At 39.5% G+C, this 24605-nt stretch overlaps 1 protein-coding gene across 1 annotated transcript; it reads left to right on the top strand.

Moving 5' to 3' along the window:
* The first annotated feature begins 4086 nt into the window (after positions 1-4086).
* Positions 4087-14264, top strand: urm1 (ubiquitin related modifier 1). The gene is made up of 5 exons (XM_082542758.1): positions 4087-4149; positions 6995-7065; positions 11335-11416; positions 13148-13196; positions 13721-14264. Exons 1-5 carry the CDS (start codon positions 4115-4117, stop codon positions 13787-13789), a joined length of 306 nt encoding a protein of 101 aa, XP_082398884.1. The 5' UTR covers positions 4087-4114; the 3' UTR covers positions 13790-14264.
* The last annotated feature ends 10341 nt before the right edge of the window (positions 14265-24605 follow it).

The following is a 24605-nucleotide window of genomic DNA, read 5'->3' as shown; positions in this document are numbered from 1 at the left end:
TTGACCACTCAAAAGACTTAACACTACAAACCTCATTCACCCAGTCACACATGCATCCAGACAAGCACTTTAATCTAATATTCACACACACTACACAGATGCAGTGCAGGGTTATTCTCCTGAACTACCACACTGAAATGACTTAATACCAAAGCGCTGATTTGTTTGATTTTTTTCTGTTCAGCTAAGTATGTAGACTTTGAGAACTCCCAATCATAGTAAATGATAGAGAACTGACAACATTTTATATAAGAAAATTCCAAATAGTCTAAACAATAAAAACTCTCATTTGGTTTGAACCCAGCGGTGTAGCAACAGAGAATCAGAGATGAGCAAAAACTGCTGATTATTATTATTTATTTAATTAATTAATGTGTGTGGTTCTAGTTTGATTAAAGCTGTGGTGCCCTAGTGTTTAAAAGGGAAACTATATATTTGTAACTGACTTTAAAAGGTTTATGTCTCCTGTAGGAATAAATAGTCTTAGGAGTAAATGTGTTATCTTGAAGATAGACTTTTCAGTGCTGACATTTTGGGGGAAATTTACTCTCTAGGATAAGGAGAAGAAAATGGATAGCTGGATTGAAAATTCAGAATGTGGGTTTGGAATATTTCTACATTGTGATACTGCTACTTTTTTAGAAACTTAAAAAAAACTTCCTCTGTTTGAATATTCTAGCATAAAAAGCTGAACCACTATTACTCATAGTATAAATGATGAGTAAGAGTTCTAAAACAGCTATTTTAGAACTCATAAGGATAAAAGGAAATAATGGTGCCCAAAGAAGCCATTTTCTTGCAATGTTGATTGGAAGCCAGTAGGTGTCACCATTTGATCAAACAAAAGGTGGCCCTTCTTTTATATACAGTTTACAACCTTAGCTCTCAGTGACCATTGTCATCACCATCTTCAATCCCAGTCTAGTTTACGTTTAGGTAGCTGGTGGTGCATGAGTACTTCACGGGTTTTAAAGGTTCAAGATTAGCTCTTGTCTGTCCACTTGTTCTTAGACTGTGCACAATGCAGGGCACTGTATTAGTGTTTTAATAGCCATGAAAATGCACAGGTATCTACCTCGTGTTTACGGGAAAATGAAGCATATGATATGTATTTGTGTGACGCATCCCACATTGTTTTGCAGACAGATCCATTCTGATGGCAGCAGGAGGGAGAAAAGACAGATGGAGGGTGTGTGCGCACACGTGTGTGTGCATGTGTGTCCTTAAGTGTGAATGCATGTGTTTGTGTGCTTTTGCCAATGTATGTCTATGTATAGCACAACACAGATGTTGCAGGAACACTGCTGTTGGTGGTTATTCCCCTAATGAAGAATGCAATAGTGACATTAAGAAGGCAATAATCCTGAGGAAGAGGTCAGCTTTTTCCAGTCAAACAATTTGTCTCAAAAAAGATAAAGTTGAAAAATGACTACATCTACATCAGCTATGCTTGTAAGCATAAAGGAACCAAACAAAAAAGAATACAATAGAATCAGACACAATAGGATGCTCTGCAATCTGCTAAGGCAAAAAATAAAATAAAATAAAATAAAAAATTATAATTTGCTTGTGTCTTTGTCTTCCCTTTCCATACAGTTCCATAGGCGTAACATGTTATGGATGTAATCTCTAAGAGGATTCGCCCTGCTTGGTATCATGGTACATGTTAATTTCTGCTCTTTATGTTCCTTATTGAAACAGACCCTAGATCTCCCAGACCTGAAAGCCAGTCGGCCAGCCAACCATCATCAATTCACCCCTAATCTCTACCCCCACTCTTTCTATAGCTAATCCGTTGTGTTGGTCATTGTCATCTGATCGTGTGTGACCTTGGCTGCTCGATTTGCTGCTGCCTGGTAGCATAACGTTAACAACTGCTGTCCATTGCAGCCAGATATTAGTGGAAGAAAGTGATGATTCCTATTTCTCATCTAACCTGAAAGGAGAACATGACTAAAAATTGGGTAGATATACTGTATGTGTGTTGAAGGTGGAGCATGATAGCAGGCCAATCGGGTCACCAATCTTCTTTCATAGAATGAAATTGTAAGCTAATTAAGAATAATCCAGTTCAGATATCTGATAATTACATATGTTTTAACTCATATTTTGAGCACAGCAATAAAATTGTTATTAAAACTGGTATGTAAAGCCTGGTATTGGATAATGAAAAATAAAAAGAAGAGAAAGAGGAAGAAAAGAACTGCAGCATGATAATTAGATTAGTCCTTTTTTTAAAAAACTTCAAATAGGCCCTTTCAAAAAAATCTTGCAGAAGATGCACATTTGAGCCATCAGTTGGCTTCCTTTAACATGTAAAGCAGAGAAAATGTGATTTGAAGTTTTAGGAATAATGCATGTGAAAAAAAAGATTCAGGTTTACTCAGTACTGAACTGAAGGCGTCATGGTCACTGCTGTGACTGTTCTTTAAACAGAAGCAAGTAAAATCCGTCTTTGTTCCACAGAAATGTGGCACACTATGCATAACAGCTGTACATGAACCTCAACACAGCTTAGCAAATGTGACATGACAAGCAGCGATGGTGTGATCATTACTGGATAACTCACTCTATAACCATGAAACTTATGGCCATAAAAATCCCACCCACACCTCTGAGCTCGCCCCGTGGCTGTTTTCACTCGTCTGGATACTTCTCATTGCAGCAGGGACAAAAGATTGCAATCATAATCATCATGTCTTCATTGTCTTTCAGAACGGCCACTGCAACCTCCGCCATCAGAGTACTCCCGGATTTTCCCGCCTGTGTCCCCACCCACACCTCACACTCCCCTCACACCCTCCAGGCCCCTGGTCGATCTGTCTATCTGCCCCTGCAGTGACTCCTCATTAACACATGAATAAAGACGAGGAAGGGCCTGCTAAGGCTTGGACGCCAACAGACGGCAGCAGATTTGCAATTCAAACCTCTGACCATCTCCTCTCCCACCCCCTCCTCATCCTTCACATTCTGTAACCTATGGCTGGAACTGTCACCAGCATGACTGAGGATGCATGTGTGAAAGGTGCAATAGACAGTGTAGTTCCATGCTTATGCATGCTTTAGTATTAATAGGCAGAGTGCAAATACATGTTGACGAGAGAGAACTAATACCTTCTAATTAAAATAAGGTAAAGTACAAGGGAATATCAGCTTTTAAATGGGAACAATAGCATGGAGTAATATTTGCCTTACAAATATGAAACATTTCAAAGGCCTTAATATACAAGAGAATAACTCAAAACGTAGATAAAGAATTTTTTAATTTAAAACACATTCTAATTTTCACAACTACGAAACATTTAACTACAGCTAAAAAACTAAACAAGGTTTAATTCACACTTTCAAATATAAACCCCTAAACTGGAGTCCCCTCCTTAAAATTTTTGTGACTATCTTGCACAGTGGCAGCTGTCATGTTGACTTATACGAGTATACACCTACCAATTTGCAGTAGCTGTTACACTCCCAAGGTGATAGATAAAGATGCTCCAGGGAGTTACAAATCAAAAAGTGTGTGGCACAGTGGCATTACATGGAAAGGGTGCCTTCCTACTTCCCTCCACCACTCCTCCCAGTACTGCCATGCAGAATTCATGAGTTGGATCACACCCATATTTAAACTCAGCCTTCATTTACGTCCAAGGTAGACGCCTGTAAGATATTTTAAGTCTGACTTGCAAGGTTGTGACTTGAGCTCTTTGACAAAATGTGTCCACAGACAGACATATCTACACAAGAACTCAAAACCGCTTCTTATCATTACATCAAGTAAAAGTAACCGATTTAATTGTTCACAAACAAGTAAATTAATAAAACCAGTAACCTAGTAACTTTTAATGGAATTCAAATAAATGTTTGTATAGTTTACTTACAGTCTGCATATGAATCCATATTTTAGTGGTTTGTTTAATAAATAATAAATATGTTTGTTTCCAACGCAATAATAATAATAATAATAATAATAATAATAATAATAATAATAATAATGTATGATTTAAACAGATTGACGGTTACGTCTCCACGTGATTTGACAGAAAACGATAATAATTTGCCGCTTCCAAATACGTCATTTCCGACTTCCCCTCCAATACTTCCTGCATGTGCCGACAATATGGCAGCGTCCATAGCGATTCATCTGGAGTTTGGGTAAGCGACTATCGAGTGTGTGTGTTCGTCTCTGAGTTACACAGACAGAGCCTCGCTGTTAGCTTAAGACGGTTATCGTGTGAACAGGGAGAAAACGCTCTCAGCTGCACAACTGAAAACTGCTATAGCGGAAAGTCCTGCCAGCCGACTGCCTCCTCCACTGCTTGATACTCGTTTACTCAGCACGGAGTCTTTCCCAACGTTGTACCAAAAAGTAATTTCCGGTATTCCAAAAAAAAAGTTTGCTGGAATTTAAATGGTTATGGATGACTTTTTGCCTATAATCTGTAAAAAAAATATGTCAATGTGACATATCGCTCATGAATGATATCAATTAAACATGAGCTTGAGAGAGCGTTTCTGTCACAAGGACGAAGCTGCAGTCAGTTTTTTTTTTTAAACAAATAGACTTTCATTTGATCTTTTTTTTTGAAATCCGGGTAGGAAGTCTCATTGAAATTAAAATGTATTATTTTTTTAAGATGAATCTGGCCAAGAGGGCAGCAGACATCGCAATAAAGATAACATAACAGTTCTCTAAACATTAGTGACCAAAAAGGACTACCGGTAGATCGATGTAGGTACAATTGCAGTCATAAAAATACTTGCAAAACATTTCTTTGTTTTATCTTTATTTTATATGTAACGAATTCATATATCCTGTTCATTACAGTCTATATAGAAACATTGTAAATCACTTTTTGGCAGATGATGGTACTAGACTGACAAACTCGGTAAGTAAGATTAATCTAGAGTGCTGAGTATAAGGTAACCAGTAGAAGTACTATCAACGACTACTGTGAACCTCAGACTTTGGCTAGAGTCAGAATTGCTTGAGAAAATAAGGATTTGAGACTAGCTGTCCTAGACTGATACAAGTGCAAACTGAAAGAAAGCAATATCAAATCTAAGCACACGTAATGTGATTTTCTATGATGCAAAGAGATGACAAATTTAAGGAAACCCCCTAAACTACAGTCTAACGATCTGATGGCTCTGCTACACAGTGGCAGTTTCACTTACAGGGTCCTTGCAAATAACTGTCAAGTTCTGATTGCTTGCCTTCATCCACTGACAATACATTTGCAACCTGATGGCAGTATGTCTTTGGACTCTGGGAGGAAGCTGGAATACCAAGAGAGAACATGTGCACGCATGGGTAAAACATAGAAAGTTAAATTACATCTGAACCTGGCTTTCTGTGAGGCAATGGTGAAAAAAGAGAAAATACTGCCATGAAGCTGTATTGCATCACTAGCCACAAAAAAATGTAACAAAATGTAATGCAATGAAAATGGTCAACCTACAAAGGGCTTAATTCAAAGACAATGTGAAAATCAAAGTGATTAAAAATAACTTAAAATGGTCATTTGTATGGCTCCCACATGCTTGTGTGCATACCTGACAACATTGGGGCATGCTCCTAATGAGATGATGGTGAGACGATAGTGTCTGAGGGTATCTCCTCCCAGATCTGGACCAGAGCATTGCTGAGCTCCTGGACATGGTGATGGAACATAGTGTCCTCAAGGTGTTCTGTTGGATTTAGGCCAGGCGAGCGTGGGGGCTGGTCAGTGGTATCAATTCCTTCATCCTCAAAGAACTGCCTTCATATGCTCACCACATGAGGCCAGGCATTGTTGTGCACCAGCAGAAACTCAGGACCTACTGCATCAGTGTTGGGTCTGACACTGGATCCAAAGGTTTTATGCTAATATCTAATGGCTGTCAGGCTGCCTAGCGTGTAGAAGTCTTTGGGTCCTTCCATGGATATGCCTCCCCAGACCATCACTGACACACAAGTAAACTAGTCAATGCTACAGGCGGCATAATGTATTGCATGGCTTGTCTAGACCCTTTCATGTCTGTCAGATGTGCACAGGGTGAATCCGCTCTCATCTGCGAAGAGCACAGGGCCCAATATAGGGTGTCAGACCATCGGACTACCCTCATGAAGTCTGTCTCTGACTAAAGAAGCATAAACAGTCTCATCAGTGGCCTGGTGGAGGTCATGTTGCAGGGTACTGGCAGTCCTTTCTATGTTCCTCCTTGCATAAATGACCAGATATGTGTTAAGGACCTTCTATGGCCTTGTCCAGCTCTCCTAGAGTAACTGCCTGAATCCTGGAATCTCCTCCATGATCTTGGGACTGGGCTGAGAGACCGAGCAAACATTCTGGCAGTGGCATGTATTGATGTGCCAACCTGGAGGAGTTGGACTACCTGGGTAACCTCTGTAGGGTTCAGGTATCATCTCAACACTACTAGTAGTGACAATGACCCAAATGTAAAAGTAGTAAACAAACAGTCTGAAAAGATGAAGAGGAACACCAAAGCTGGGGAAACTGATTAGCAATTTTATTTTAGTAGGTAATTCAGACACGGGCCTAAGTTGGCAGCATAACCTTTAAAGCAGAAAAACAAAGAAATTGTATAGATAATATACACAGTTCACAAGTAATGTTGTTTCATAGACCTGTGGAGGTTACATAAGATTTATGTCCTCTCCACTGAGGGGTGACGGTGTCACTGTGTCTGATTTTATTGGCTCTACAATCACTATCAATCTGCCAGAGACTGCAAAAAAAGTACCCTACATAATAATTAGATGATTACATCTAATGCAGTTTATTTCTACACTATGTTTTGTAGTCTTTTGTTTTACCTATTAAAATAATGTTTTTCTCCCCAAGTCCTTTCTGTTCTACCTTCTCTAACTATGTTGTTATAATTATTTTAAATGTGATTGTAATTGTAGAAGTTATAAATGCCTAGCTTTGGTAGTTATTCGATGAAGTGCCACACACACATTCTTTATTTGCATATCTGCTCTTTCTTTGTATAGAGGAGGAGCAGAGCTGCTATTTAATGGTGTGAAGAAGCATCACGTGACTCTTCCAAGCCAGTCAGAACCTTGTAAGTATCACCAGTCCCCTGTTTGTACACGTCAAAATTAGAGCCTAAAAGACTTCCACTGTTTGCATCAGTGTCTATTAAACCTTAAGGACCATACCATTGTTTCTGAGTTCTGACAAATCAAAGAAAGCTGCTAGTACCCAATATGTGTTCATGGTGGTACATTTATATATACAGCACAGCTTGACTGTTGAAGAAAAAACTGTACACTTATCAGTCTTTGTTTTGATGAGTGGTCTGCAGGTCCTCTGTCTAGCAGTTCACAGATGCACTGCCTTGGTTTGTTAACAGCAGGCAATTTGTAATCCTGTGCATGTGTTAATGAGAACTTTTTAATGTGCAAAAATGTCTAATATTTGCTTTGGAAAGGATAGGCAGGGATTTAAAGAGATGATTATTTGATTATTTCTACATTGCAAGTTTTGTACCTCTGGCTCCAAACAGATTGGATTAATACAGGTCATTCAGCCTAGAAGAAAGGAAAACCTGCTTTCAGCTGGACTTTTTCCTCCCCAGAAAATCAACTTAGGACCAGGGTCATTGAGGAAAATGAGTATATTAAAAATATGGCTTCTTAGAGGTTAAAATGAGTAGTAAATTTATTGAAAACATATGTGTGCGTGTCACAGAAACGGCGGACAAACCAGAGAAATATGTGTCTTTGGTATTTGTTTAAACAAAGGGTGTTCATCCATGGTCCTGACGTTACCACGACAACAAAAAGACAAAAGTTGACCAGAACAGGGAATGTCAGCTTCATGTGACCTTGCTGTGCCAGCTGACCCCTGTGTGTGTGTGTGTGTGTGTGTGTGTGTGTGTGTGTGTGTGTGTGTGTGTGAGAGAGTGAGAGAGAGTGAGAGAGAAAGAGGTGATGTTTTGCTTTATAGCATAGCTCTGGGTTTTAAAGACACAGGTGTACACACATTCTGACAGAACACTACTCGCCTCTGTTCTCGTGATGTTAGGTGTAGCTTCGCTCAGTAGGTTTGCTGATCCTGGAAATGTTGCTACAAACCAGCAGACGTCTGAGTGTGTGCGTGAGAGTGCGTGTGGGTTCAGAGAGGGTGCAATTGGGACAGATATAATGGGTTCTGAATCCTTCGTATTTCTTTTTTGACCCCAGCCGGTGATTGATGACCCTCAACTGAAAAACCCCACCCCCTCTCTTTCTCTATCTCACCCTCTCTCACGCAACAAAACCCCCATAGTCTAAGGACCACGCCATTTTTGCCCGTCACATCAGCAAAAAGATGGATAGCTCATCCCACTCGCACGATTGTCGTAATTGCACAAAGGCAGAAAAGCAAAAAATTAAAAAAGACCGGCACCAAAGGAAAGGAAAAAGCAGCAATGGTTTTAAATCGACATCAAAATGGCGCCCTTTCTCTCCCCTCCCTCTGTGTCTGCTTTTCGCCCACGCAACGCCGCAATCCCAGGATGCATTACGAGCTTGTGACGCACTTTCTCTCTGCCTTGTCTGTTTGGTCCCTCATTTTCTTTTCCCCTCTACCTGGACCGTAAAGCCTGAACCTCGAAGCTTCTCCGCAACCTCCATCTTTTCCTTTTTCATCTCCCAACCTAATTTCTATACATTGTCTCTTAACTGTAAAGCACTGCATCCATATAAGTCTTTCTTTTGGGTTCAGGCTGGGGTTGATTTATATTTGTAGGCCTGTGTAACATTTTACAAGAAATCGATTGAAAAGGCAGTGCCTGATGTTTCCTCTTAAAAATAAATAAATAAAAAAAAAGCGCTTAATTGATTAAAGTCTGAATTATCACTAATCTGTATATTGAGCTAAAGCAACCCTGCTTTATTTTCTATGTGAAACTTTTAGTATGTTTGCCTGTTTGTTTAAAGACTGGAATATAAAAGAAGAGGCAAAAAATGTGAAGTGAAAGAGGGGGAAGAGTGCTTTTATGAGTGTATGTGTGGGTGAGAAAGAGAGAGATGCAGAAAGAGAGAGCCAAAGAAAAAAGTAAATGGCTGAGAGGATGAAAGCGTGAATAAGAGGTAATGGTGGGGAAAAATACTAATAGTCAAAGGCAGGCAGGAGTGTAAAGAAAGGAGTCACCACAAAGAAGGAGTTATGACTGCTGTAGTGATTAGTTCTGTTTTTAGCCCCACAGAGGTGCAGGTCAATATTCCCTGCCTTGTACATTTTGTGTGTGTGTGTGTGTGTGCACATGTTGCAAAGGGGGAGCTATTTCTTTTTTTATATGAAGTCCTGCAACCACAGAGAACTAGCTCTGTCATTATACTACTGAGTTGGCAGACAGCTCTACAATTAACCTGCACACAGGCTTGAAACTGCACGTGCCTGACCTCACTCCCAAAGATCTTATGCATCACGTTTTATGCCTTTGCAAATCTCAATGTTTTAATGTATTTATATATATGTTAGTGTTATTTTTTATGTGTTACTTTATTCAGTCACTGTTGTTTAATCTTGATTTTATGAAAGAATAATTAAACCCTGAACTCTTTTTGTCATATAGTAGCACATGAGCCCCATTGCAATGCCTGTCTCTGTGTAATCTCTTACCCTGGATCCTGCTAAATGCTAACTGAAAGTGTGCATTATAAATGAGCAGAATAATGCATTGAAAAAAGTAAAGCAAATCCAAATGTGCCTCCCTGTGATCGTTCAGTATTTTGCTTGCATTTTCTGAGTCTGTTTAATGTAAAGCCTGCAGCCTTTGTGCCGTGTTATTATGATTTTTAGCTCTGCCTTTGATCCGTCTGAACTCTCGGATCTCTGAGTGATTCATTGCCTACCTGGTACAGATTCTTCTCTTTACACCTGGCTTTGGAGGACTCAGTGTCATCCACTCATCCTCATATGTGCTGCCGCACTCCTCCTCGCTTTGGAGTATTTGTTCTTCCTCTGCACTGTTTATTTCTCTCCCTTTTTCCTTGTACATTTCCGTCCCCTCGTCTCCTCTGTTCATTCGCTCCTGTGTAAACTGGTCAAGGAGGCCATTTCTGCTTAGTTGATAGGGCGTCTGTGTGTATCATATGGCTACCAGCGATTGCAGATTGGCTCTGAATTGTTTTCACGATTCGACAACCCCAATGTACGTCAAGTAGACAGCTTTGATCGGACACACACAAACACGCAGACACATAACCAGAAAACACTCATAAGAAAAAACAATAAATTTCTGCGATTGTGTGCGTGTTTTACTTCTGTTGCAGTTTTGTGTGCTCACGTTAGATCAGTGCACCATATTTAAACGAACCCCAGCTAACGCCCAGACACCTTGAATCTTAACGTTAAAGAGAGCCATAACTCTAATATATATTCATTGTTATTCATTTAGCAGGGATTTACTCTAAAACCTCTCGTTGCCGTTGGCTTTTGGGGCCGTCATTAGCTCAGGCTTTTGTTGAGGGAAGGTCAATCTGATTGTTCAAGAGGTCAGACTCATAGAAAATTCAAGTAACGCTGATGTTCAAGCTCAGACATTGCATTTAATGTGTGACAGCAAAGTTGCTACTCTGAAAATCTGGTTTTGCGTTTGATTTTGTTTGTTTAGTACTTACAAAACAAATCACCTTAATTACAAAGTTTCAGATAAATTGATATTAGTCTTACATGATTTGAAAAAAATCTATGTATTTACATTTTTCCTTACTATTTTAATATAATGAAATAACACATTTCAGTTAATACAATGAAATTTCAGGCTTTAGATTGTCCATTTGATCATTTATACACTAAAATAATTTCTTTTATTTCTTTCTACCAAGGTGAAAAATGTTGCTCTTGGCCATTGACATCAGACAACCTTCCCCCATTTTCAGTGTCCTCTCCTTCCCCCCAACATACACATACACTCATAAATATACATGCACCTACACACACACACACACACACACACACACTTCCTGTCCCTTCTGGTGCCTCTGTCGCGTCACATCGACCAGGGGGCTGGAATCATGCACCTTGACCCTTAACCCTTGATCTCTATGACCCCTGTCGTCTGCGTGTGTGTGTGTGTGTGTGTGTGTGTGTGTGTGTGTGTGTGTGTGTGTGCGCACATAAGACATAAATCTGTTTACACAGTCACACAGTGGGGACCTGCCTCTGTTTTGGGCACAAAAATAAGTCTTCAATATGTAAAGCATTGCATTTTAGTAAGCAGTCTCTCTTTAGTTTAAGTAAATATTAGTTATGGTTAGGCTTAGGGTAATTCTCCAGGACATGAATGCAAGTCAATGCAACGTCTTGTGAAGTCATGTGTGTGTATTTGTGTGTTTTCTAGGGGACATGAAGCAGCTGCTGGTCTGGATCCAAAGGAACCTGCTGAAGGAACGACCTGAGCTGTTCGTCCAAGGAGACTCTGTGTGAGTGCACTGGACACACCTGAAGTAGATATGTAATTCATTACATTACACTGTCATTTGAAAAAAAAAAAACAACAAACAAACTTTCAGACATGATCAGAATAACTCTACGGGAGCATTTTTGCATTTTGGGAACAGTGTGTAGGGGGGCTTTAAAAAAAAAATCTTTCCAGCAGCTAAAACTGCTGAAATGTTGAGGGGGGAGAGTCTAGCCTTCAGGTTGTAGGTTTCAGTAAGATGATTACCTGTGCACACGCATCACACATGCTTGTGTATTTGTGCTTGTATGCACACACGTGTTTGTGTGTGTGTGTGGATCGTGGGCTCACAGCAGCCTTATAGGATTGGCTGACTTTTACAGCTGCCTTTGTGCAGGACTATTTATAGCACCATCTAACCAGTGAATGGAGAAAAAGACGGGTTACCTATAAACCTTATAGAAGAGATGTGTGTTTGTGTGTGCTTTATGCTTGCAGCACACATTGTTTTCTGAGCAAACCATCATTAAGGTGCTGCTTCATTATCTTTTAAAATGCTCCATGGATCCTGTGTGTGTGATATAGTTTACAAGCTTCTCTTTTATTCTTTTGTTCTTTGTCAGCACAGCTTTGTTTTGGGTGTGCATGCATGCTTTTGCAAATGTGTATTTGTTCTCGCAGGTTCCTCTCACAGAGCATCTAAGAGGTGGATAAAGGACAGATGATCACAGGCATTGTGACTTAGTTATCTCTTCAGTAAAGAAAAAAACCCACATTAGCATCTTTTATTAAAAGACAGTTGTCTGTAATCGTTCACAATTATGACAATTGTTTTAAATTTGTTTGTTGTTGTTATTTTTGGGGCCCTGATAATTTTCATTTACATTTTCTTTTTTTTATATCCTCATTTTCTACCTTCTCTTATCACGTTCGGTTTTTGAGGAATTATGACAGATAATACTTGTAACAATAAGATCAATATGTAAAAATATTAATTACATATTTGTAAATAAATCACTTCAGATACACAGTATATTACATTAGCAGCAATAAGAACAGAAGCAAAGTGGGGGGGTTGTGAGTCACCATGGCTGTAACATGGAAATCTCACACATATCTCTGACATGTAATACTCAATAGTCATTTTATCATTTTAAGACTTAAAAATAATAATGATAAAAAGCTGATTTGATTGCTTCCTGTCTCTGCATAGATTTTGACGTTCGGCAGAATTCATCGCTTTTTAAATGTGTTGTCCGTGAATGATATTAGTAGAGTTTGTCAGCCTCTGTCAAAGAAATCCCCATGCCATGCACCAACACAAATCTGTAGTTGACAATAGTTATTATTTTATTTTTTTAAAAATATGTACATATTTTAATAAACCTGTGTGTAAAACATTATAGTCGTTTTTTATAATTGTTATTACAGATTGAAATTTGGGAGGAAAAACATAAAAATCCCATAGTTTCGACTTCTGCTTTAAAGATTTTCATCTTTGTGCAATACTTTATTATATTTTTTATTTTAAATATTAGGATTTTTATCTCTTTTGTTTTTATTTTAGGTTTTTTTAGGTGTTTATTTATTAATGTATTTTTGTAGTAAATTGATGAAATGTTTGTGTACAGCATGTATGAAATGAGAGCGAGCTACCTGTTTCTACCTTTTACACGCGTGTGTGCCTGTGGTTGAATCTGCGTTGCCTTTGGGAGATACGTCTGACTGAAAATGGTGTTGTGTTTTCCCACAGGAGGCCTGGGATCCTGGTACTTATCAATGATGCAGACTGGGAACTGATGGTGAGCACTGGGAAGTTATGTTTACTGTCAGAATGTGTGTGTGTGTGTGTGTGTGTGTGTGTGTGTGTGTTTCCTAACAATATGTAAAATTGTTTCTCGTGAATTTCACTGCATTTAATTTCAAATTATTTGAGATTACATATGCTTGCATCTTCAAAACTAAAAATGCAAAAAAAAGATGGGGGATGTGGAAAGTTGACTTGTTTGGTTGTTTGTTTTGTTTTTATTTTTTCAGTGTGTTAATGTTTCATATAATCAGGAAGAAGCTGCGGGGAAAGATTGTCCTTGGAGTCTCTTATCTGAACTCATATTTACATGAACACACAGCCTGAACACTACAGTTTAAATGAATTGATTCAATTACAAGACTCGGGATGGGATGTAAATGAAAAGTTTGGCATTGATTGGACCCCAGTGGGAACAGGAGCGATTCACACATTTATTTTAATAAACGCAGCTTTTTCTTCAGCGACTTGTGCAGATTTTTTGATTCTCAGTTATTTTGTGTGTTTTCTACACCTCAGGGGGAACTGGACTATCAACTACAAGACCAAGACAACGTTGTGTTTATTTCTACTCTTCATGGAGGATAAAAACATTTTTTTAAAAAGAAGAAGGCAAGGATTTTAAATGTTTCCTAACAGTTCAGCCTTTTCACAACATCATCTCTTCTTACTGCCCCACCACCACCACATCCCAGCATCACATCACCCTATTGGATGTTGCAGATGTGTCAACCTGCCCAGCGACAACTGAGAGGATTGATGATGTTTTATGGGAATGAGGAGAAATTCTCATATAGAAAGATGGAAACTGTTAGACTGGTGTAATGGGAAGCGATACAAATCCTGGTTGCACTGGCCATCTCCCAGGCACCAATATCAGTATCTACACTTACTGGGTCTGCCTTCATCTCCATGCAGACACTCTTCCTGCATGTCTGTCCTGAAGGTTAAAAATTAGCTGCAAATCACCACTTTAGGAAAAAAAAACCACACGTTACTCCCTCTTCCATTAGTGTTTCAGAGCAATGTATTAACATTTAATAAATGGTTTATTACACACTGACTGTGCTTTAAGTGTTTATAAATATGTAAACAATTAAAACCAACTCAAAGATATTTAATATGCTTACATATTTGTTATGTTGCTGTCAATAATGTGTTCATATACAAACAGCCAGTTACATGTTTGTTTGTATTTGACAAGTCTATTACTTCCTAAAAACGTATTTGTATCCCCTTGAGAGCATTTTTTAATCTCATGTAAACCTTTTATGAAATGTTTTTCATCAATGTATTTTGCCCTAAATGTCTAAAAAAAAAAAGGTTAATTTTTTTTCCTTTTTTTACATTTTTTTACAATTTCATTGTCTTTAAAATTGTCCTTCGTTTTAATATATACATCTATTTGTACCACAGTTTCTGTCACATTTTTTCTGCTACCCCCCCCCCCCCCCCCCCCCCCCCCGTTTCAACATTCAGTTTATCAGGATTTTTATTTATTTTTTTTATTTATTTATTTTGGCTTGTTTTTTGAGGGATGAGGGGTTCTAAACCTAGACGACAGAAAAATGCTACCAAAAAACTAAAGTAAAGAAGACGTTCTTTATATAAATTTGTACACTATCACAGCTGTCGTTTTAAATTTACAAATACCGCATAAATCGCTAGAAATTACCTTTTTTCCCGTAGCGATCGACCTCGTATCATAAATCAAGTCACCGTGTGTTTAGGCAATTAATATCGCACCTTTTTCTATTTGTGTTATTTGTATAATTTTTTGTTACAAATTCCAAAAGCACAATGTGTCTTACTACTTCTGCCAATTGCAAAATCTCCCTCCTCCAGCGGAGCCCATTTTTTGGCTGCAAGGTGGTATCACGCACAGGGGCCGCCTATCCAAATGTTTAACACAGTGAGGGTTTTACATCACGCTTCGATAATCCCTGATGATAGCTTATACGTGATCGATTTGAGACCAGCTCGTGTGTTCCCAGCGCATTTTTAGGCTGATTAGACTACACTTGGGAGAGATTTTACCTTCATATAACCAAACTCATGGAGAATATTCATAAGAAGGGGGTGGGGGTGTGTGCGTGTAACATATATGTTTGTGTGTGTGTGGTGAAGGTGGTGGGTGGGGTGTGAACTACAGCACCACTGCGGGAGGTCGAGGTCTAGCCTCCGGGCTGCCCTCCCTTGAACGCCCGGGGCGACCTAAAACCTTTTCGCGGTTGTGGAGTCCGATTTGCAACGGGAAACTAGCCTATAATGGCCGGCAGAAAGGAAATGCTAATGAGGCTGTGAGGGGGTTAGAGAGGAGAAAACGTTGCACTGTGTCAGCTAGTGCTGGCCGAGGATGATGTACTCAGCAATGTGTGTGTGTGTGTGTGTGCAAAGAGAGACAGGGGTTTAATGTGAGGAGACAAACAGAGCTTGTTGCTCGAATAAATCATTTGTCTTTAAATATCAAGGATATGTAAAGTTGTGGAGATAAATTCTGGTTATCTTTGGCTGGTTAGTTAAATCTGGTTTGTAGCTACTTTGATATGTGGATTATGAGTGCATCCGGTGAAAAACACCTGAGGTTTGGAGAGCTACCTGGGCCTACATTTCTGTATATAGGTAAGTGTGCACAGTGACTAGCTCACTGTGGAGGATGCTGCTGCTGCACGGTGGGAGAGTCGACCTGGCTTCACAGCTCTGGTTATAACAGTGGAAATAAAAAGCTGAAGCTCTCTCTCTTTCTCAGGTAAACACCTACTTAGTAAACAATGGCGAACAAACATAAAAGCCTTATTTACGCGATTGTTCATTTTACATCAACCTGACAACATGGTTAAAAAAATTATATTTTGAAAATAATATACGAATTTTTGCCATATTTTTTCCTCTTGCTTTTCTTTTTTCTTTCGCTTTGTAAATGTCAAGCTAATACTTTGTTTTCTATGTAGTTTTATCGCATGTAAGTTTATATTGTGATGAAAAAAAAAAGAAACAAAATTTGCTCTATTTTTTTATTACACCATAGAGAGAAAGCGGGAATACACATTTCACTTAAGCCAATCAAAACTTACTTCATCGTCTTCGAAATTAAAAAAAATAAAATAAAATAAAAAGAAGGCATTAGAGTCTATCGCCACGTTATAATACTAAGTCGCTTACCACCACAATAGCAAAACACTAAGTCTATGGATTGCTAATAAAATAGTTTTTTTTCTTTTCGTTTTTTTACATGAGTAATTGTTACTGGTTTACTGTTCGAAGACATTACACCAGCCACTCTGTTTTAAAATGATTATTTTAGAGTGTTTTGTAAAATAGATAGTAATAAATTACAATAAAAACGCTCTCTCAATATGTCAAGCAGGAGAACATACTTGTCCTCTGTATGTCCCCTGCGTTGGACACAGAAGCGTTTATATAAGAGCAAACATGATGCACTAATCCCCTGGAATTAAGTGAGGTTAGTCTTTAATGTTCAACAATACTGTGTGTGTGTGTGTGTGTGTGTGTGTAAGAGAGAGGGAGTGAGTGAAAGACAGGCAGACAAAAGAGATGGAGAGAAAGAGGAGAAAATGCTCATATTTTGAAATTAAATTATGGGCAATTTTCCATGATTTTTGACAAATGTAGAATTAAACAGTTTCTAGGTTGTATTGCTCGAAAATGTTAAAGTTATAAATTCATTTTTGTAAATATTTATGAATTTAAAAAAAAACCTATGGATAGTTCAGTAAAATAATCGCATTATTTTTGAAGTGGGTATAGTTTTATTCTTTATGAACAAAACGATAACGTCGAAGCATCCAATGGGCCAAGAAGTGCCCCACGTGATTTATGAATGACGCTGTTTGGCTCCAGATATTTGACACCATCAAGCCCTGCTTTTCTTTGTTTTCTATATATATATTTTTTTAATATAATACTACTACACCTTGACATAAATAAACAACGTAGAATCTTGTGGTGGAAGCAATAGATACTTGAGTTTAGTCTGCTGAGCCCTACTTAGAGATAATGTGCTGTAGATGTGTTTTCAGTTTATTAATAATTTTTTAGGAATTGTTGTTGCTATTTTCCATTACGTGTAGTTTATATGGTAAACGAAAACGTTAAACCTTAAAGTCTGTCTATTAAACCCGTTCACTGCTTAATGTACCCGATGGTTTTTTAGCAATGGCTCGTCTCATCCACAGCGTGCATGCTGCATACAGGCCTCACTCTCTGAGCTCTCAACTTACTGCTTTCTCCTATTTGCCAAAGACAGTCAATACATTGATGCTTCCAGTCGATATTTGCCATTTAAAACAAACAGTCTTGATTAGATCTTCGACAAAGTGTAAATACCAATCGGGCCAACCACAGCACACAGCCCGAAAAACACATTACATGAGGCAGAATGCGGTTTCCTCCACTTTATTATCCCAGTCTCGCGACTTTTTCTACATATCATGCATAAATGTGGTTTGTCCCTTACCTGGAACGAGACAGATACAAAACAAAACGAGATTTAAGCCATTTCTACTGGTGTCTTTGTGGGGTTTGGGGTGGTTTTTTTCTAGAGGCCCACAATTTCGGATGTGGCGCTTGGCCAAAGACAGCAGTGACGAATGTGAGTCTGCAGCAACAGATGTCCATACACAATTCTTGGGGTTGAATATGAGTTTACTCAAGAATTGCGTTTGGACAATCAGCCGCTAAAGACTCTATATATCCTCTGCCAGAATGAAAAGACGAAATTAAGCATTTGATTATTTGACTCACAAATGTGCACGGGCAGTTATTGTATAGGTCCATGGGTGCACCTGCTAGCCTGCCTATTTGGCCTTTGACAGTATTAGCTGCCTCTGACACCGAAAAAAAAACCCTGCTTTTTTCCCTCCCCCTCGTTTCTCTACAAGATAGGGAGTTGCACTACTGTGCATTATTTTTGACATGCTCACTGCTCAGCACTGCCTCTCGGATTCCTCTTTTCCTGTAAAGAAAAAAAACTGCTATACATTTCAAGCACTGAGTTGTTTCACTAAACCTATATATATATATATTTTGCCATTACAGAAAAGCTGTATTACAACTTCATTTGCCTTTCCTTTAAAATCATTGTACACTCACAGAAACTCAACCTTTCTACTGATAAATACTTTATAAAAAGCCCACCCCTTTGCTGTTTAACCACTGATGCGGTCACAATCACTTTCCTCTTCCCTACTTTCTTTTACAGCTGCTGTCTTCACTCCATGTGTTAACACTGGTTGCTAGTTGTAAAGTTTGTCTACCCACATCTCTAGGCCCTTAAGATGGCTGAATGGACAATGCAGTTTTAAATAAAAAGGTATGTCCTTGTATTTCCTCCAGGAGTCTTACTTTTACAGTGTCTCAAAAGAGTTTACAAGCTGGGAATAAGACGAGCCGCTTAGGCTTTATTTCATCTTAAAGTCCGACGTGAGAACGCCGGGAAAACGCCATTTCTGCACCTGTGTAATGTCATCGATTTAGGGAAGGACTCCTCAGTTGATGGTGCCTCAAGATGCACAATGGCTTTCCACGGATGTTAAATTACAAAAAGAAAAAAATCCGCCTTATATTTGAAAAACAAAAATAGAGGTACTTCGAGCGGTTCTTTCTTCTGCTGTTTATAGCTGGTGACAAAACCGAAAAAATTTAAAAGGAGACCCCCTTAGTTCCCGTTGGTGCGTCCTTGGTTCAGTTCCCACGACGCGCGTTCTCTCGGATCTCGCTGCTCCTTTCCAAATGCCCCCCAGCGAGCAGCGTCGGATACTGACAAAAAGCAGCTACGGGGCAGGAGATGTGCGGGCTTCGTACACTCCAGACAGACGGTCCTGTCTTCCTGCCTTCCTTCCACCCGTCCTTTACGGGTCTCCCGGACTGACTGACTGGTTGACTGGATGCATGTGTCTCTGCCCTCCTGGCTTTTCCTTTAAGCCTCTGCAACAATAAACGCTGTGGCCGCGACGCAAGGCGGAGAGAGGAGTGGAGAAGGTCCTCGCTTGGTACTGAATTTGAATAACACCACGGGGTGATAAATGTCCATTGTACTGCTTAAGTAATGAATCTCCGCTGTCCTCTATGTCACACACACACACACACGCTCGCGCACTCACACGCACACACGCCAGCAGCTGCGATGAGGGACCAGCAGCCCCTCTTAAAGATACAACAGCCCTATTTTCTACCCAAAAAGAGATTACAATCCCGACACTGTTTACTCTCTGACCGCACTGCATGACGTTTAGTGTTTCTCTTGTGCCCCCTCTCTTGTGTGAGCAAACTAGTGCAACGCTGTAACCAGGCACTTGGACATAAAGCGGTGCCTTCAGCGCCATGTGCAGCCATTCTGCCCCAGAAAAGAGCTGCTTACTGTAGGCCTGTAAGGAGAGTGTTGTCCGAAGTGACAGAAAATGAGTGGATTATATGATGCTCGTGTGACAAGCGACTGATGGGGTAACAGTGGGCATGTTGTCTTGTGCTTTAAATTTTAATTTTAAAAAAATCTGTAGCACATTTAACAAGCAAGCAAGAGAACCAAACTGCAGTATGGTTTCCTTGCGTAAGCGACGCAATATATTGCACTGTACTCCAAATTCCTTATATGTGCTTCCGCAGCTGTTTTATAAACCCAGGGGTTAAATAGTACTGCCCTCAATTACGGATACTGGTACCAAATGTGGTATGATCATATTTGAAAGGTAATAAAGGAAGAGAGACAAATTATAAAGGATCTTTGAGCGATTTCTGCTTGCAACACTTAAAAAAAAGGCTCCCAAACACGCAGGCTTTTATTTTCATGTGCACAACATGTGGCAACAGCTCAGGTGGTTGAAAGTCTTGTATGTGTGTGCTCCCCTCTTACTTGAAATGAGAATCTGAATCATGCCCATCTTGTTGTCGTGCATATCAGCACTTTTTAACGCTGCGTTTGCGCTGCAGCTTTTTGACGCTTGCAAACGCCTCTCTCTCTCGCTCGCTCTCTCATTCTAATAAATCATCCTGACTGATCCCGCCCCAGGCGCAGGGGGTCCTCCTCTTTAAAGCTCAATCCGTTTTTTCCCCTTTTCATCCCTCTGAAGAAGCCGAGTTAACCTCTGCTGATCCACACAGCCAGAGACCCTCTCAGCTCCAGCCCGCCTCTCATTCATTCAGCCAGTCACTCATTCATTGCTCTTTTTTTTTGAGTGTTGAAAAGCAAAACCCTCCATCTCAACTCCGCTCTCGCTCACTCTCCCTCTCTCTGTCTTTTCATGACTTGAGTTGGGAAGAAGTCAAGAGGGTCCACTTTCACTCTCACCTTGACATCCTTCACTTGTGTTGCGCAGGGTTATGGATTAAAAAAAAAAGAAGACTGACTGCTTGGTTATATTAAACATATACTGCATCACAGAGACATCTGCGACACAGTTTCTTTTGGTCTGAAACTTTCTGTTGTTGCAGCTCTGCAAACCTTTTAGAATGTGCATAAGACATGCATAAGACTACTTTTCTAACTGTTATTTACCATTTCTAGGTGATTTGATCAAAATAAAGGCTAGGTAGCATTTCGCAAAAAAAAAAAAAAAAAAGTTAAAACACCATCAGCCAACATCAGCTGTTGAATTAAAGCCTTTTAGCTCAGAAGCTTTCATGTTGGCTGTTGGTCTTGGTGGTGTATAGTACGGGTGTGTGTGTGTGTACACAGAAACAGTAGGGGACTGGTGGGCTCCATGCAGGGGCCACTGTGCTTCCCTCCATTCACAAATCAATGTTTAACCCGCTGGCTAAAAGGCTTGGCAGGGGACAGGGAGGCCCAATCAGCGAGGTGGGCTATGAAACCATCCCGTCGAGAGATGGAGATGAGAGGGAGGACAAAGGCGACAGGGGAATCCTTAAAATAAACCTCCTCTGGTGAAGGCATCTCCTCCTTGCTGCCAGCTACAGAGGTAGGAGAGTAAAGAGGTTAGAATGAGAGGCAACACTGTTGCAGGGAATGTCACTGACATTTATAGTGGACTAGCTGCTCAGGCAAGCCAGGACGTGGAGTCAAAGGGACAAAGAAGTAAATTGGAAGGAGAGGTTTTTTTTAAAAAAGACAAAAGGAAAAACAAAAATTCTCAGGCCATAAATCTTCCTGCTGGTGCACTGTATTGTGTAAGATGATCTTGTTTATGGCAGCTTATAATATCTAGTGGAGAAAGTGATAGCGCTTTGCAAGTGTTAAGGCCAGACAAGAAACATGCAGTTGTACTTTCATTTAAAAACCAATTATGCGCCACACAGTCTCCCATGTTCATAAGCACATTTGTTTATCACATGTCATTGAGTACATGTCTTCAGCTTATTTATATAGGCACTAAAAATTATGGGATCTTGTTCTTTGCAGTCGGGCAGCCAAACCATTAAGAGTGCAAATAACTAAAAGATACATTGTTTGAGTTTTTGGGGGGGTTTTTTGAGAAAAGTTGATTCATCAGAGATCTGAGGTTCAATTTGTAAGAGTAGTAAAATGTTGGATCGTGAAATTAATAAATCTTAAAGAAATCACCAAGTGGTGTAAAGGCTGAAATGAAAAGATTAAGAGAAAATTCTCCTGTAAGTGCAAAACTGAGTGCATCCTTCGACTCTGCACTCAGACAAATACACTCGCTTTACCCTCTTACTTCTTCACTGCCACCATCACAGCCACACACACACTCTCACACACACACACACACACACTCCTTCCCCCTCAGCATGCCGCTGCCTAAACATCCCCCAGAATTCTTTGACAGTGGCTGCTCTGTTGCTTGGCAACGGGGAGACGGACAGCGTCATCCAGGGAGCAACGGAGACGATGAGAAGCAAGGAAGTCTGCACTATTCTCACCGAGACTGTACAGATCATGGGGGCAACAGGGTGATCAAAAATATCCAATAATTTGTTTTTTATGTCAAATTTTGAACGACTAAAAGAAAAATGACTCAGTTGCGCAGTTGTACCAATTTTGCTGAGTTTTGCAAGTCATGAAAAATTTGCATTATATATATTTTAGATTTTAATCTTTATTTAACCAGGCAAAAATGAACATATCCTTTCCAACGATAAAAGCTGAAATGAATGGGAGAACACAACCAGTAGACAAAAACAACAGAACAAGACACTGAAGAAGGAAAACAGCTGCATGATATTAACAAAAAACTCAGATAATGAAGTTTTAAGATCTTCATGAATGAATGTCTCAGTCTGAGGATGTTTCATCGCTTCTGAAAAGTGTGTTGTAGGCTACCTCAAACCAGGTTATCAAGGTTGGTGCACAGGGGTAATATCTAAGGTTAATCATGTACTGGACTTCCTTTATTTAAATAGAGAAGAGATGTGAGCTAGTTTGAGATCTTCGTTGGTAGAGGTTTGTAAACATGTCACATGATGCTGCTGCTTCTTCTTGAGTTTAAGGAAGTCCATCCAGTCTTAGTAATGAAGCACCATGTAAAGGTTATAACTGCTGGAGGGATGTTGGAGCAGATGGCAATGCAGAGTATCCCCATCCATCCATCCATCCATCCATCCATCCATCCATCCATCCATCCATCCATCCATCCATCCATCGTCTTTTGTGTTGGGGAAGCTGTCTTAGCGCAAAAGGTTGAACACACTTGGACAGGTTGCCAATCTATTGAAGGTTTATTTAGTATATTCAAATTAAAAAAATCCATTAAGAGAAACTTGTCAATTTTTTTGACATTGTCCTGCGTCCTGGAAATCTTCACATTTGTGCAATAAAAAGGAGAATGTCGACTGAAAATCCAAACACCACTTTATTCAATTTTTTTTTCCAATTAAAAATGTTATTTTATTTAAAAAATAACACCGGGTCTTACTCATTATTCCTGTTACTGTCAAGATCTTCAGATGAAATTACATTTAAGTATAATGTCTTAAAAAATGAATAAAATCAAAATCCTTGATGTTTCATTGTTGACTCAATTCAGTTTAAAATGTCTATTTCACTTTAAACCAAACTGGCTCAATGTCAGTGTAACTGCGATCATCTTCTGTAAAATGAATCAACTTGACAGGTATCTTAATCGATTATATTAAAACGACCAATAAAAAATAAATGACATCAAAATAATTGATTGCTTTTAAAAAAAAATTAATTAGAACAGATGTGACCATGTGTCACTGACCTCTTTAATCACATTACCTCCAGCATTCTGAGCGTTCGGTCTGAGCCTGAGGTTGTTTGTGCTGACTTGGTGGTGTTGCATGAAGACAGGACTTCAGGTATTCTAGTCCTTTTCTACTGAAGCAATTCTGTTTAAGTGTTTTAGTCAAACAGCACCTGGGAAAACACACACACACCTGCTGTTTGGCCCAGTAGTCAGTTTATCTGCACTGTTGCCACCTCCAGAGCATCCCCTCTTCATATTGCCAGCTACAATCAGAAAATCACATCTGTAAGACTGAGTGTTGTGAAGTTAAAAATGAAATGAAATGCAGGTTTGTAAATGATTCCAGACATGCTCGTTTCAGTCAGACTTCAACAAAACGAGTACCTGTAAAACTCTTGGGGAAAACATGGATCCAAGGCCTAGAATAACAACATTGCAATTAAAATGCTGAACATAATTTTCTGATATTATTTCCTAACAGTAAATGTAAGGATTCCTAAAAATCCATCTGATATGCATCTTTAAAACTGAGCTACTTCCATGTAAAACTTAACTCAGTTAGCAAACATGTGCTGGCTAACAAACATACTTGCTTACTTAAAACTGCAATATCGGTTGCACTTCATGAAAATTTACTTTGGAAAGATGAGTTTTGATTGCACAATGAATCAGACTCCAACCTAACAAATAACTTAAACAGGTGTTTTGTGCTAAAGATGAAAACAAAATACTGAAAACAACAATTTAACAACAGCACCATATAATTTTAAACCAAACCCAATTATGTTTAAAATGACAATATTCTGGAGATTAAACAATAATGGTAACTGTTGTTGTGGCTGTTTTATTGGACTCTGTGCAAAGAAATAAAAAAGCGGATGCTCAGTTGGATATGATTTCAAATGAACCGCACAGCTCCTTAAACTGTGCAAACATGACACTCCTGAGACACATGCAGGAGGACATGCGAGGTGGGGAGCAGACAGAGCGAGGCTGCCGTAGCTGCTGAGTAAGAGGGTCTGTGCCATGACTGAGCCCCTGAGTGACAGGTATTGACCTGCCCAGCCAAAAGACGTCTCTGTGGGAACGCTATTGATTATTGCCACAGCAATAAAGGTCCCGGAAGCTTGCGAGAATGTCACGACTCTGTGCTGCCCACCAGTTTTGGTCCCAACACACAAAAACAGAAACACTTACACTTTGTCACATCCAAACTTACAGCCAATCATTCGCTCACGCTGACAAGAATTTCCTGGCCCAGC

Source organism: Aulonocara stuartgranti (assembly GCF_965226115.1).
Source record: "Aulonocara stuartgranti genome assembly, chromosome: 7".
NCBI lineage: Eukaryota > Metazoa > Chordata > Actinopteri > Cichliformes > Cichlidae > Aulonocara > Aulonocara stuartgranti.
Note: the sequence above shows the minus strand (reverse complement) of the source record. Positions and strands in the feature narration are given on the sequence as shown.